This window comes from Lithobates pipiens, unplaced genomic scaffold (genome assembly GCF_037356315.1).
Source record: "Lithobates pipiens isolate NorthernLeopardFrog02 unplaced genomic scaffold, aLitPip1_a1.2 Scaffold_1, whole genome shotgun sequence".
NCBI lineage: Eukaryota > Metazoa > Chordata > Amphibia > Anura > Ranidae > Lithobates > Lithobates pipiens.
Genome location: NW_027507685.1, coordinates 156,494,660 through 156,509,795, shown reverse-complemented (window position 1 = coordinate 156,509,795; position 15,136 = coordinate 156,494,660). Strand labels below are relative to the sequence as shown.

At 41.7% G+C, this 15,136-nt stretch overlaps 1 protein-coding gene across 1 annotated transcript in view; it reads left to right on the top strand.

Annotated features, from left to right (window-relative positions):
• The window catches only part of EEIG1 (estrogen-induced osteoclastogenesis regulator 1), a 115,157-nt gene that overhangs the window by 87,571 nt on the left and 12,450 nt on the right, over window positions 1–15,136 (top strand). Inside the window, exons 4-11 of the mRNA XM_077478775.1 lie at window positions 113–233; window positions 3,491–3,520; window positions 4,789–4,905; window positions 8,577–8,623; window positions 9,232–9,371; window positions 10,497–10,601; window positions 11,280–11,466; window positions 13,505–13,626. Coding sequence (XP_077334901.1) covers window positions 113–233; window positions 3,491–3,520; window positions 4,789–4,905; window positions 8,577–8,623; window positions 9,232–9,371; window positions 10,497–10,601; window positions 11,280–11,466; window positions 13,505–13,626 — 869 coding nt within the window. The remainder of the gene's footprint in view (window positions 1–112; window positions 234–3,490; window positions 3,521–4,788; window positions 4,906–8,576; window positions 8,624–9,231; window positions 9,372–10,496; window positions 10,602–11,279; window positions 11,467–13,504; window positions 13,627–15,136) is intronic.

The window sequence follows — 15,136 nt, the reverse complement described above, 5'->3', positions numbered from 1 at the left end:
TGTCTATGTAAAAATGTTTATTCCCTGCTGTATTGACATTGTTATTTGATAAGTATAAGCAATTTTCAGGGTTGATGAGACTAAACCTGTCCCCTTGTTTCCCCACAATCAGGGAGGAAGTACAGGAAAACTGTGTTCGCTGGGCGAAGAAACTGAATTTTGTCTGTAAAATGAGTGCCAACCCTGCCACTGGTGTGCTGGACCCCTGCATCTGTAGAGTCTCCGTCCGGAAGGTGAGCCGATGACAACTGTGACACAGTGCTGGGGGGGGGGGGGATGCCAGAAGAGGCCATTATGTCTGCTAAGCCGTATAATCTCGGCGTATGGTCCAAGGATTTAGTATGATGCTGAGACCAAGTAATTGTTCACTGAGGGTTATACAACTAAAATGGCAAGATGACATCATGGACAGGGAGGGAGCTGTGCCAGCAAGTCTGTGGGATCTCACTTCAATTGTATTATATAGCCGTGTGGCCGTGTTGTCACTTGTTCCTTGGGAACACGGACTGCAAAGTGCTGGTTCAGCCCCTCACTGGCTCTTGGTGGATTAATAGAAAGTGCAGTTAATGTGCGCCTGTCTCCTGTACTGAGGCCAGGCAGACATTTTGGGGGTACACCTCTCACTTCCTTTGGCTATTTAAGTTTTGCCAACCTTCATTTATTTATTTTTGTTTTGCATAGAGAAGAGTAGGGTTAGAACTACTAGCGGGTGTTTTTTGCTGTGTGTGTGTCCTCTCTGAAAATACCCCCTCTCTGTTTATCTTGATTATTGTCACCAAGGCAGAAGCGGATGGGATATCCAATTTTTTAGGTCTCATGCACACTAGACATTAAAATTTAAAAAAACGTTATAAAAACGCCAGTAGCTTTGCAGTGAGTTTTTCAATAGCGTTTCTTAGTATTTTTTATAGCAGTTTTTAGCATTTTTTTTTTTTTTTTTATGGATAAAAACGTTAAACACTAGTGAGTCACGTTTTTGAGCATTTACCGCCGTTTATTGGCATTGGAGTGTTTTTACAGCTGAAAAACTCCTCTCAGAACCCACTAGTTTTGGGGGTTTTTTACAGCCAAAAAAATACCCCAGCCAAAAACAGTTGATAACAGCCTATGTGTGCATGGACACATAGGATAACTTACTGGGAAATTTATTGACTGTAGAAAAAATGTCTAAAGCGAAAAACATCAGCTGTAAAAACGTCCAGTGTGCATAAGGCCTTAAGGCCTTAGATTTGTCACCAGAAGAAGAGGTGAGAGGAAATGTTTCATAGAGGACAATTGTTACAGTGACAACTGTCTAATAAGGGAGTTACTCTGACTCATTTTCAGTTGATTCTCCAGAGCAGGGAAATGGGGAAATCTCCACAGTGGTACACAGACAGGAGAATATAATCTAATGGGTTTCATCGCCTTCCTGTTTTTCCACAGCCCCAAAAAAATGGGGGGGGGGGGGGAGAAAATAAAATGTTTGACTATATATACATTTTTAAAGTGGCTCTAAAGATAAAAAAAATGTTTTTAATTAAAATTAACAAACATATTATACTTACCTATTTATTGCAGTGGTCCTGATCCTCCTCCTCTCGGGTCCCTGATGGCGATCTTGGCTCCTCCTCTTTCCTCTTCACTGAATTTGATTGACAGCAGCAAGAACCAATGGCTCCTGCTGCTTCTTGAATTCTGTGTGAAGAGGAAGTAAGGGGATAAAAGATGCAGCCATGCACCGCACTGATCTCTTCTCCCCTCTCTAACTCTTCACACAGGGGAAGGGTGGCACAAGGAAATTGAAAACATTTTTTACCTTGATGCAACAAGCAAAAACGTCTCTACGTTTAGTAACACTTTATGGTAAGAAATGTTTTGCCGTTTGCTATGCCTCCCCTCCCCCCCCCCCCAAATACTTACCTGAGTCCCGTATTAAGCACTGTGCCAATCTTTTCTCCTCTCTCCCCGCTCTTACAAGCTTGGCTGAGAGAATTAGGAACCATTGGCTCCTACTGCCATCAGTCAAATCCTGTGAGCAGAGAGTGTGGGTTGAGCTGCACTGTGTGTGTCACCAGACACATAGTCCTGCTTGGGATCCAACCCACACATCTGTCTCCATAGCATGCAGCTTGTTATTGGGGCATACACAGAAGAGGAGGAGCCAAGATCGCTGGTGAGGGATCCCAGAAGAGGAGGTTCAGGGCTGCTCTGTGCAATAGCATTGCACTCATTGCACAGAGCAGGTGAGTATAACATGGTTATTTTAATTGAAAAAAAATCTCCTGTTGATTTAAAGTGTTTGTAAAGACAAATCATTTTTTATTTCTTTTTTTTTTAAATCCGGTAGTTTTTATTAAACAGATTTTCTTTTACCAGGATCAACTTATACAAATACACACTTCAGAATTAGAAGCATCATATAGGGCAGCATTATTTTAAATGTAATGTAAATATCTACAATCTTTCTGTCTGCTTGGCAGATTATATTTGCATATCAACAATTACTTAATATATACATATACTAGAATACCGCTTAAATGGCTTTGAAGTGTTTGTGCTGATTTTCCAGGTTACTCTTTCCCTCATTAAACCTGTACTAAGAAAATATGTAGGCTGACATCTGGCTGTCACGCTGATCACTTCAATACGTCTTACTGACAGAACAAGTATGCAGATCAGGAGCTCAGACTTCACTCTGACATTTCTGGGTTGCATGTTTGTTCCAAGTAAGTGATTCAGAAAATACTGAAGCCATTGGATCACCATGACAAGCAGCTCACTAAAGAAAGTAATGGCTGCTACCTAACATCCCTCACTACAGGTTTTCTTTAAAGTGAACCTTTTATGTAATCATGTTTGAGAAAAGGAATCTTCCTATCTCCATAGCACTGGGAAAGGTGTTCTGTAGTCTGCACAGAGGACTGGGAACAATGCTAACATCAGAGGTAGAGAAAATAGGAAGACCAACAGGTATTTTTTTTATAAACCTATCACATTAAAAGGTATATTTTAACAAATTGAAATAGAGGAAATAAGAGAAGTTCAGTCATACACTATAATTTTTCCACTATTAAGAGTCTGGCCATATCGTTTTGCCTGGTGAATTTAAAACCAGAATTTACACCTTTTGTATCCTAGAAGTTGTGCCATACTCTGATAATTGAGTGAGGACTATTAATGGAGTATTGTGTCTGCAGACTATATGTGGGGCTTGCTGTGTGTTCAGTGATGTGGGTGAGATGAGTAGGAGGCATTGTAGAAGATGCTGTGCGTGTGAGATGTAGGCTGAGCCTGTGTGATGCAGGATGTGAGATGTGGGCCGCAGTGCGCACAGATAATACTACACGTCGTCTTAACCCTTTAATCACCACAGTGATCTCTGATAATTGTTGGGGATGAAGAGATTATAGGGGGGAGCTGACTGAACAGATCTCTGTCACGAATTGTTCCTGCTTGTTTGCTAGTTGGCGTCAGAATGGAAATAATAATCTATCTTTTCCTGTTACAGGAACTGAAGGGTGGAAAAGCGTTTTCAAAGGTAAGACAGGAGAAATAAATCTTTCATTAGACTCTAGTGTTTTTTTTTCCCTCTATCCTGACAGTACGCAAACTTTTTGGGCTTAAAGCAAACTTTATCCAGGTCAAGCCAATGGGTTCAATTTAATACTCACTCCCCAGCAGCCTATAGGCTGATGACACAAGGGCGACTCTGCCGCTGGAAATCCTGCTGCTGATAGTTTGTCAGAAACCGCAATGGCAGGATTGCTAAGAGGTTGCCTGTTTTTCCCTATGAAATCGCTCCCATCAAATTCAGCATCGTTTTAGTCAGCGACAGAGCGACATCTCACTGTATGGGACTATAAAGCCTTTTTCAGCTGGCGATTTGTCACTAACTTGCTTTTACTTTACCTCACCTCAAGTCCATAAATCCACCAGAATTGAGGAAGCCCTGTGTAAACTAAGTATTACTCCAGTGACATGAATGCACCCACAATGCCCCTGGTCGGCAGAGACCATGTGATCTCCGATACCTAGGCTTTAGATTACAAGAGAGAACTTGGGGACAGCAGGCATATTTATGGGTAAACAGGGTTTTTTTTGTTGTTTTTTTTTAATGTTTATACTGATAATAATGTGATTTGGAAATGTTCACAAATGCCCAGGCTCTGAATCCTGTGGAATGTTATGGGTCCAGTTCAGGAGATGCTTTGCATATAAACACAGCAGCCTGGAAACTCAGGAAGGTATTTGTTGATTCATACCTGTGTATTAGGTTACAGATTTTCAGGTAGGGAGTCAGAGCTTTTTGGAAATGTGACTTGCGTTTACAAATGGCAGAAGACCCGTAAAGAATCTACTATGCATCACATGACAGACAGGCCGGACATCAGTCCAGTATTATCACACTATCATTGGGAGAGTGTGAGAAGAGCCTGGTCAGCACACTGCGGAGGAAGCTGCCATAAGGACACTGTGGGCTGAGCATCCTCCCATTTTAGGCCCCTTCCTCTCTGGGTTTCCTGACACTGTGATGGTATGTAGAGACCCCCTGCCAACACCACCATGTGACGCAGGCAAACACTGCAATAAAAGTATTTATTTGTTTCCTTTCTATTAAGATGCATAACTTGTTGCACTGGCAGGGAGCAAACAGGGGGAAATAGTTGTGCCACTGTCCTTTTCCTATCTTTATAACAATACGTAGTGTGCGTACATAGCAATCATTTTTCCATCATTCCTTACTCTTAGCTTGTGTGCCTCCATCGTGGCTGTCTCTCTCTCAAATCATTATTGTTTCCTTTACAGCTGGGCTTTGCTGACCTGAACCTGGCTGAGTTTGCGGGTTCTGGATCCACAGTACGCTGCTGCCTTCTGGAAGGATATGACACACGAAATACCAGACAGGACAACTCTATCCTAAAGGTATCGTATGCTACTTTTGAGTCATTATCATTCACTCAAGCCTTCTTCCTGTTTTACTTGCCTACTGATCGTCACTTTTATCTAGCTTCTGTCAAATTATATTAGAGACAACAATTTTGTAGCTTATGGTATTTTCTTAAAGGTTAAGTTCACCTGTATTTTACACCCGCATCTAGGATATAACATGTTCCTAAGCACCCATTTCCCCTCCACAGCCCTCTCCTTTTGACAGCATGCAGGGGTGCTCTCCCCTGCAGCCGCTGTCGCATTTAAAATGAGTGCAGCTGTGTGGGGCTCTGCCTGCACAGCCACATCATTCATTCAGAGATCTGTGAATGAATAAACTACAAGTCTTGTCTTCCACCGCAGCAGACAGACATGTAGTTATCAAGGCACCACAAGTGCGGTAACCAGTGCCCCTTGTAGTTCAGTACAGAGGAAGTTTCTGCAGGAGCCTAACATTGCACTCATGAGCCACTGATCGCAGGTGCAATGCGTTGGAAGTTCATGTTCATTTATTTTTATTTTTTTATGAAAGCTGAACTTAACCTTTATGGCCCATTCACACTAGAATGCAGTGCGGGAAACCCACGTTCCTGTGCAGTTTCCCACACCACTTTCCAATCGCACTGACCCTGCGATCTAAAGCAGGTGTCAGTGCAAATTTAACAATGCCCCAAATGCAGTGCGCTTGCCTGCACTGAATTGCATGGTACAAAAGTACATGCACTACTCAAAATTAATGGGACAGAAATTGCACTGCATAGAACTGCAGGTGAATCATACAGAAACCACACCACGTTCATGTGCCATTCCTCTTCCAATGCAGTTCCTGGTGTGAAAGGGCCCTTAGGCTTTTTAATTCTCTGTTTTTTAGCTGTTAGTTGGCAGAGCCAGACCTTGGACCTTTTTATTTTCTAATGCGTGTTTACTAGGTATTGGTGGACACAGAGCTAGTTAGGCTAAAGTCAAATTATTAGCCCAGTCGTGCCACCATAAATTGCTACTGGTTAGCCAATAGAGTTGGTGATATCCTATTCAGCCCCTATTTCCATTCAGCCCACATGCTGAATAAAAAAAAAATCTAACAAACTCCTACATCCACACTATGCAGTGCAGATTGACGAATCTCCTCATGCAGCTATTGTATTTTGGCAGTTGGCATCAGCGCCTGTCACAATACCCGTAGCGCGGCTGCATCTGATTGGATGGTTTGGCCTACAATTTTCAATATTTTTAAATCTAAGGATGTCAGGTGGTGCTGATAAAGCCACTCATGGAATGAAGCAAATTCACAAAGTTCATGACCAGCTTAAAGTGGTTGTAAAGCAACTATCGTACTATCGTGCCATCCCATCTGTTAAATAAGGACATGTGCCGCACAGGATTGTATTTTATAAAAAAGATTCTGATTTCTACCTTCTTTCAGAGCATCTCCCGGCACTCACGCGATTCCTCAGCTCTCTGGCATGATAGTACGACAGTTTTATAGCAGGAGGAGTGGCACTGTCACAAGATGATAGGCAGGGAGGGGGGAGAGGAGGACAGGAGAGCTGCAGATGATGGAGGCACATAAACTGACCACGGTGTCAGAGCTCAGCAGCCATGATAAACCATGGTCAGTTTACAAGGGGGAGGGCAGAACCAGGTAGGATCAGACAGATATTTCAGGTGATACAGGGGGGCAAATTACACAGCACAAGCACTGTGCTGTATAAACATGCTTTAAGGGAACAGAATCCCTTTTTCTTTTTTTTTCTTTTTTTGGGTAACAAACACTTTAAGAATAGCAGATGGTCACTAAACAGATGGAAGAAAATACTCCCGATCTTGTGAACTTCTCAGGTAGCATGAAGTGACCATTATACTTGATGATGATTGCTCTGTGCTTCAATTGATCGCTACTACATGATACGTGTGTAGTGTAATTCATAGGGGGCAATTTGTCCACCTGTTTTATCAAGCAATTGCTGCTCTTAGTGGTTATCCATTCTAGTAACCCAACTAAGCTATCTATTTTCTGGCTTGTTTTACACCACAATTTCAGCCTTCCAGATGCATTTTTGCATACACATTTACACACGTTTTAAGAAAATATTAATTTTTTTAGGACAATGTGCATTTACACACATTTTCTCCTTGATGTAAAAAGTGCAGCAGGTCGAAAGCACTGGTTGCTATTTTAAAAGCGCTCTGGAAGCATCTGGTGTGAACCAGCCCTTAGTTATAGATTTTTTTAACTTATTATCTGTACCTGCCTGTGCTACTGCTGCACATATTTTGAATTTTTTCAAAATCGGTGCATTTACTAACAGAGACTTCTGCTATAGTAAAGAGACCTTGTCACCAACTTAACAAATTGCAGGTAAAAGTCCAGAAGATTCAAATATTTTTTTTTTTTTTTTTCAAATATAAATTTTATTAATTTTCAAACAATGCCCAACATGGGCATGGACATGTAATACAACATAGAAGTGGGATACAAAAAGGGGAGGGAGGAAAAGGGAAACATATATCAAACATATTGCCGAGTTCACGGGAGAGATAGGATCATAGAAAACATTGTGCATGGCCCACCCATAACACCTCAAATATTCAAATATTTTAAACAGTTACTTACTGTGTTTTTCCCTGCAAGAAACACATTTTTATTTACTTGCAATAAGCTTTTTTTTTTGTATAATCTTTAACATTTTTAGTATTTTATAAATCGTAAAAAGAAATTAGAACAGAAAAAAACGTCATCATTCACAATTCAAGAAAATATCAATAATGATCATGTCAGCACTACCAAACCTATGAAGGTTCCCCTATGTCCCAGACAATCGGTTCCAGTAGACATAACCCCTCTCCCAGCAGGAAGAGGGTGGGGGAACCCTACCAACTTGAATACAATCTGTAATCGACATAGAACTCTAGAAATGAACAGAATACCGATGACCAAAAATATTACACATTTAATATTTAATCTATCGTCACTCATCAAGAAGTCGATGTTCACACCCAGTTCGTTAGCTGATTAGATACTGCATCAGAAAGGTTATCTATCACCTGTGGGATTTTGTTCGCCGGGACCATTTGTTTAAATTTGGGGTCAGCCAAGGCAAGCAAGGCAATGTCTAAGCTAGAAAAGACAGAAGGCATTCCAGAGACATGGTTTCTCCTGCAATGAGCTTTTAAACTTCCTATTAAAATGTTACTACACCAGGAAGAATCCCTTCCCTAGCATGACCTCTTCCCTTCTTCCATGTCATAGCCTTCTCTTATTCTGGGAGTGTCCTGGCCAAGTTCTTCTGCCCCTCCTCCATCACCCTGCATAACCTTTAATGTAGCTGCCAGGGGAAAATTAAGGGGAAAATACTAGAATATTCTCGAGTGACAGCTCTGAGTCTGCTGGAGCTGCTGACATCACAAACAAGATAGCGGCATCCAGCAAACGACTCGAGGCTTTTTAATGTTTACAAAACGAAGGCTTTTACAGGTAAGCAATATGCATAAATACAATAAATTCACATATCATATGACAAGATTTTTATTGAAATAAATAGTATTACAGGGTCTCTTAATAATGGCATGTTAATGGAATGTTGTGATTGCAGTCTGATTAAATTTGTCAAATATTGCTGTTAGTGTAATCAGTTGTGTAATTATTATTCCTTTATCCTATACAGGTAACCATTGGAATGTCCCTCTTGTCTGGAGACCCCTGCTTCAAAACGTAAGTTGGGTCACAATGACAGCTGCAGTAATAAATCAATATTTATCTTTGGCTAGAACTACTGTAATATAAGGCCCATTTCACACGGGACTGAGTTTGTTTGTTCAGCATGATATCTGACTGCTAATCCCTGCTAAGCGGGAGGATGACTGGTCCATGTTTGGTCCACCTATGCAGCCTAGACACAGCCTGTTCTCCTCTATGGGTGGTCAGACCTAAACAGACTGCTGTCTGTTTTTATCAGATTGGATGTAAGCAGGTGTAAAAACTGACAGGACCCAAATAGACTGCTATGTGAAATGAGCCTTAATCTTTTTCAATTGATTGTTTACTGAATCACTTTTCACAGTTTTTTTAAAGCCAGTCATGTCACAAAGGCGGACTCAGTTGTATATTGGAGTATTAGGAACAGGTGTTTGTTAAGGCGGAAGTGGACATGTAGAAACCGTCTGGCAGCCTAGAAAACTGACATCCAATTGTATTACCTGCACTATATTCAGTTGTTATTTAGTGATAATTGGTGCAACATTTCAGAGAGATAATTGGAATAAACTGTTTCTGCGGTATATCATCCAGTGTACATAATGATTTTGTCTTTCTTATTGTAGACCTCCATCCACCGCCAAATCTGTCTCTGCTCCTGGGCAAGATTCCTCACTGCAGATGACCTGTAAGGGTGAGGGGACAGTGCGTTCTGCAAGCGGCACAATGCGTCAGAACAAGAGCCGGCAAGCTTTGCTCAGTTCAGGTACAAAAGCACAGTAGCCATTTTGTCAAAACGTTTGGCTTAAAGTGGGCATGTCAAGCTCAAATGATGCTTTATGACTCATTGAATGAAATGTATCTTCAGGGGCCACATTTAGAAAACTGAGGGCCTCCCCTATACAGCCTGATCTAAGTCCATCTCAGTGTTTGGACAATGGAGGAACTGCAGCACATTGATAAAGTACTTCCTGTACTCTCCCCTCCTGTTACTATGTTTGAATAAACCCCATAGAAAGCATTTAGGCCCTGATTGGCTCAGACTACTTCCTTTTTCACTTCCAGCTGCTGCTACAAAGAGAACCTTATAGAAAGCAGATTCATGGACTCATACTAGTAAACCCATGTATTCATACTAATTTACTACTGTAAAATACATTTAATTTATAATGGAGTTGTTATACCTAGCTTGAATTCTGATTTATTTTAAAGCTTACCTATACCTTCCATTAAAAATATTTTACAAGCACAGACCTCTTTTATTTTTTTCTGAAATATTAGTAAACTTTTTAATTTGGTTTAATTTGCTGTCTTCAAGGTTTCAAGTGCCAGGGCACTTTGTGTTTTATTTCAGTAAAACAGTCATTGTCCTTAGTAATAAAAAATAAAATAAAAAAGTTTTATAACCTTCATCCAAAGTTTTTCTAATTCTGGACCCTTTTGTGACCAATGCTGAAGGGGCTTTAGGGGAAGGGAATATAGGCAGAGCCCTCCAATCATCGGCTTCACCAGGATTACATGTTACCCTCGTCTGGCAGACCTGATCACTTTATTGGCACTAAAGAAAAATAGAACTCGTAAGAAGACTAAATAAGTATTTCAGATCTGCCATTTTAATGTTTGGTGCTGACTGTAACCCACAAAACAATCCTGGGGGTATAAGTGTGTTTTAACAGACAACCCTTGGGAACATGCACATGGCTACTATAAAGGAGCGCTATCATCAGCCAGAAGGTAGTTTTACTAGCGGCATAGAATGTGGGGATCTGCATTGTTTGCCATCAAAACAGGCAGCGATGGATGGAAGCCAAATCCAACAGTTGTGTTCTAACTACAAGGATAAACTATGCCCAATCCTCAGCTAAGTGTCTCTCCTTCCTTCATATCATAGGGGTCTTTGAAGAAGCTGACCAGAATCTCTCAAGCCCTGAGGAAACATCCCATTCAGGTCACTCGCGGAACTCCAGCCAGGCCAGCCAGCAGTCCAAAGTCTCTGGTAAACAATACTTTTTATATTTTTTTGACTTAAAAAAAAAACACTCTAAAGATTTCATATTCTTTTTCCTGAACATACTAATATACCATGTGTGTGTATAATGTCACATGGCTGTTGGGTGCTGGCTTTGATAACTTATAGCTGTACTGTGTTACAGACTGTAACACAGTACAGCCATAACAGAGTCGGCACACAACAGCCATGTGACAGCCACACAGCACCAGCTATACTGTGTGATTATCGCCAACCACTCCCCTTTAACTCCTTTACACCCCAGTAACCCATATGTGCAGGGGCAAAAAGTTGGGCTTGAATGCCCACACATGCACATATGCGTCGCTTGGCAATCCATGGTAATGTGCTGGGAGAGTGCCACCTGTTCGCTCCTAGCACGATGAATGAGCTACTAAAAACAGGCCCTATGATTTTGCCCTGGTCATGAGAACACCAATGCCTGCTCTCCACTCATCCTGGCACACAGATTCTCTGATGCAGCAGAAATGCAGGACATTGAACTTGCGTCTGCAAGATGCAAAAATCATTTGAACACATGCTTTAAAGACAAAGAATAGGACCCCAAAGGCTTTATGCTTTTAGGCTCCAGCTTTGCTAGCAGTGCTATAGCTCTGTGAATAACCCAGTCTGCTCTCAAATGACCAGTATCTTTTACCTGTACAGGTCACAGCTCTGAACACTCCCGCTGCTCCAGTATGTCAGACCTGACTCACAGACGCAACACATCCACCAGCAGCAGCGCCTCCGGGGGAATCAGCATTACGGCAGACTTACCTGAAGGGGATAAGGAAACCAAACCAGAGAAGCCTCTAAGGCCAATCAGACCACCCCTCCTAGACAGACAGTCCAGGTAATGACCACACAGTATAACAATAAGCTAATTTAGTATTCAATGCGTCTTACTAGTTTTCTGTTGTTTTCCATGTTAGGATAGTCTTAGTTCTTTACAGATGGTCCTATTTCATTCCAGCAGAAACAAAAAGTCGTCTGTTTAGAAATGTCAAGTTAGTGACGGGGCCGTGAGTTTGTCTGCAGTCTGAGCATGGAATATGTGATGTGACTCAGCTGGGACTTAGTCAGTGTGGAGTGTTGGCTCTGGTGTCTGTGCATTCTGTATCCAGCGCCTGTGACACACTCAGCTCGTGATCTTCCCACTTGGCTTCTGCCATGGATTTTATTGTTAATCTACTCTTGTACCGAGATTCCCCTTTTTCTTAATTGTTTTGACTGTACTGCTCCCTATTGAGGGGCCTCTTTATTCCATTTGGCTCATCCAGGGAATGGAACAAAGTTGTCATAAAAGCTTCCTTATTTTTATTTTTTGTTATAAATTTAGGGAGAACACCAGCTGAAAAGTTAGTGTATCTAAAGTGAAACCTAAGTTTAGCTTTAGTATGAGTAGATATTGGTCAAATTTTTGTTTTCCTGTCTGTGTCCCATTTCCTGTTCTGGAAAGACAACAGAAAGTGAGGGGAAATCCTTTGTTAGGCTGACCATACACTGCTAGTTTTTTTTTTTTTTCCATTCAGCCGTCGGCAGATTCCTCTATCCACACAAGCAAAGTGTTTGGAGAAATTCCACCCACCGGGACATTGTATCCTAACAGCAGGACCCGTCATTATCAGAATAAACTGATCAGCAGCTGCAACAGCTGTTCAACAAATTTTTACAATTTGTCCCTTCGGTAGAAGTCCATTAAATGATTGACTTCTACTAAACAGGGGAGCCCACACCCTTCGGCCGGTCCCTGCTGCACCGGTTGCATTTTGATCGGTGTATGGCCAACATTAGGCAGTTGTTATCAGAACAGGTGTTCCTATTGAAAGATTGGCCATCACTTGTACTTGTGAGTGACAGTTGTCACAAGGACAAATGGAGAGGGTGAAGTTTCCTAGTGGAGAGAGACAGCAATAAAACCTGACAGAGGTTCTAACCCATCACTACTCTATCCATATAGATAGCATTCAAAGCAGGAGCACAAATGGAAACTGCTTTACCTGCCAAAAAAGGGTTGTGTGTTCCAGCCACCTTTGCTGTGCTATGTTGCTGCACAGTGTAATGAGGATGTCAACACTTTCCAGCTTCCTATATTCTTTTGGAATGCCCAGTGATCACATCCACCATGACCCGTTCCCTATGCATAAACCACACATGTAATATTTTGTGTACTCCTGCATGCTCCACCACACTGGAAGTGACTGTAACTTGGAACATTGTTTGTAGGTTTCTGCAATGATCCAGAACCCCAACTTGTTTGTGGTTCAACCACAATCACTTGTTGTGATGCCCAAAGCCGATCTCAGGAGTGACATTGATCCTGTAGGGTCAAGCCGCAGCATGATCTAGAATTTCTGTGTAGTAGAGCTCTTAGGGTGATAGACAAATGTATGAGTCTCACTAAAACTCTTCTAGGACCAGCCACAGTTTTATCTGAAGTTCAGATGTAGTTAAAGTGCAACTGATGAATGTTAGAAGATTTGTACGCCTCTGTTGTAGAAAAGGGAACAAATTGGCAGTTCAAAACAGGTTCCAGCATGTTATACGAATGTTTTTAGGGCCTCTGACGATGGGCAAATGCAGATTTCATATGACACCAGTTTGAGATCATTTAGAATAATTGGTGGGTGCATTTGACCCACATTTGATATGCTTCAAACTGCTTTGTAAGTGTTGCATTAGACTTTGTCTTTTAACATAAGAAAAGCAGTTCTAATGCAAACAAATGTCCTTCAGCATGTAAAGGCCCTTCCTTTGGAGGTGAACCAACACATGACCTAATCATTTGAAATGATGGTCAGATTGCAGCATTCCTTGCTGTATATGGAAGCTTGTACTAATGCCTGCTGAGTATAATTCTCGGCCTTACTTGTGTTGTGTTCCCCACACAGGAGAAAGAAGGACTCTGTGGAGAGTCATCCCACGTGGGTGGATGATACCAGAATTGATGCTGATGCCATTGTGGAGAAGATCATGCAGAGTCAGGACTTCACAGATGTCAGTAACAATGAAGGTAAGTGTGAGGAATGTATATTAGGGAGTTGTACATGCGTGCACTAGTCTGTGAACTCCAGGAATGCAGCTTATATTAACACCGCCATCCTCTGCTTCCAAATGCTTGTTCCCCCTCGCTGGGGATGGTCAATAGATGTGTTTAGTTTTACATGAAATCACCAGTAATATGAACTTTTCATAGTATAGGTAATTTGCCTGGCATGTATTCACAGTCCGAACAGCCTGTCATTCATGCTGCATACTTAAGAGGAGACCAAGTTTGTCTAAGACTGGTAAAATTTTGGGGACTGCTGATTTTTTTTTTTATGTAACCACATCCCCTAGAACTACACCCACCTCCCAAGAGCCCTTGTCCCATACAAAGTGTATGTATGGACAGGCTCTTAGGAGTCAACACAGCAGTATTGTTTTACCAGGAAATAAATCTTTGTATGTATGTGGAGAGGGCCTGAGGCAGTAGGATAGGTGGAGATCTGTAGTCCAGCTAGCAGGGCGTACAACGCTTGATGGGATTTCAGGGCGGCACAGGTACTGTGTTGTCAACTCAAAGGTGAGGAACATGCTGGATTTCTTGCAGATCAACAGCTATTGTTCTCTACTTGCAGCTTTCAAGTTTACTGACGGGATCTCTGGAATTTGGCTTCTTATTGAATGCTTCAGTTTGCAGTGTGCATACACACAAAGTATATCCAAACCATCGCTTAGGATTGTCTGTAATTAGTTCAGTGTCTCTCACTTATATTAAACTTTATTGAGGTGACATGCAAAATAAAAGCAGCTTGAGAGATGTAAAAGGATAAAGTTTGCCTTTTGTAACATGTTACATGTTACACCCCTATTTAGGGTTTAATATGTTTCAGATGCACCAGCCCCCGATTCCCCTGTTCAGATCTTCTCCCCCCCCCCCCCCCACCCCCCGCCCCGCTAGCTGTCACAATCTGCAAAAGCCGTGTGAGGCTCCATCCATGTCATCCATTCATAGTGTTCTGTGAATGGGAAAACTACAAGGTCTGGCCGCCTTTGTGGCTGTCAGCTTGTAGTTCTCAATTAGCTACCACGTCGCTATTGATCGCTGTGGTAGTTCATTACGTCTTCCTGTCACAGTGTAACTGCCTGGCTGTATCTGAGGTACAGCCAGACAGATACACAGACAGTCTGCAGGACCATGGCATTGCATCCATGATCTGCTGATCTTGGGTGCAATGGTTTACAGGTACTGCCAAAAAAAAGTGCATTTATTATTTATTTTTTGAAAGGTGAACTTATCCTTTAAAAAATGTGTTTTTATTATAAAGTGCTTGTTTGCCTATACTTTTTGCGTATGATTTTTTTTTTTTATCCCCCTCTCCTCCAGGTGGTTATGTCTGTAGAAGCTATGGACATCAGACTTGTTAAAGGGGTTGTAAAGGCTATACATTAAGATAAAAAAAACTTGTGTGTAGCAGCCTCCCTAATTACTTACCTGAGCCCCCTCTCTCTCTCTTGTGATTTCCACAAATGTCTAAGCT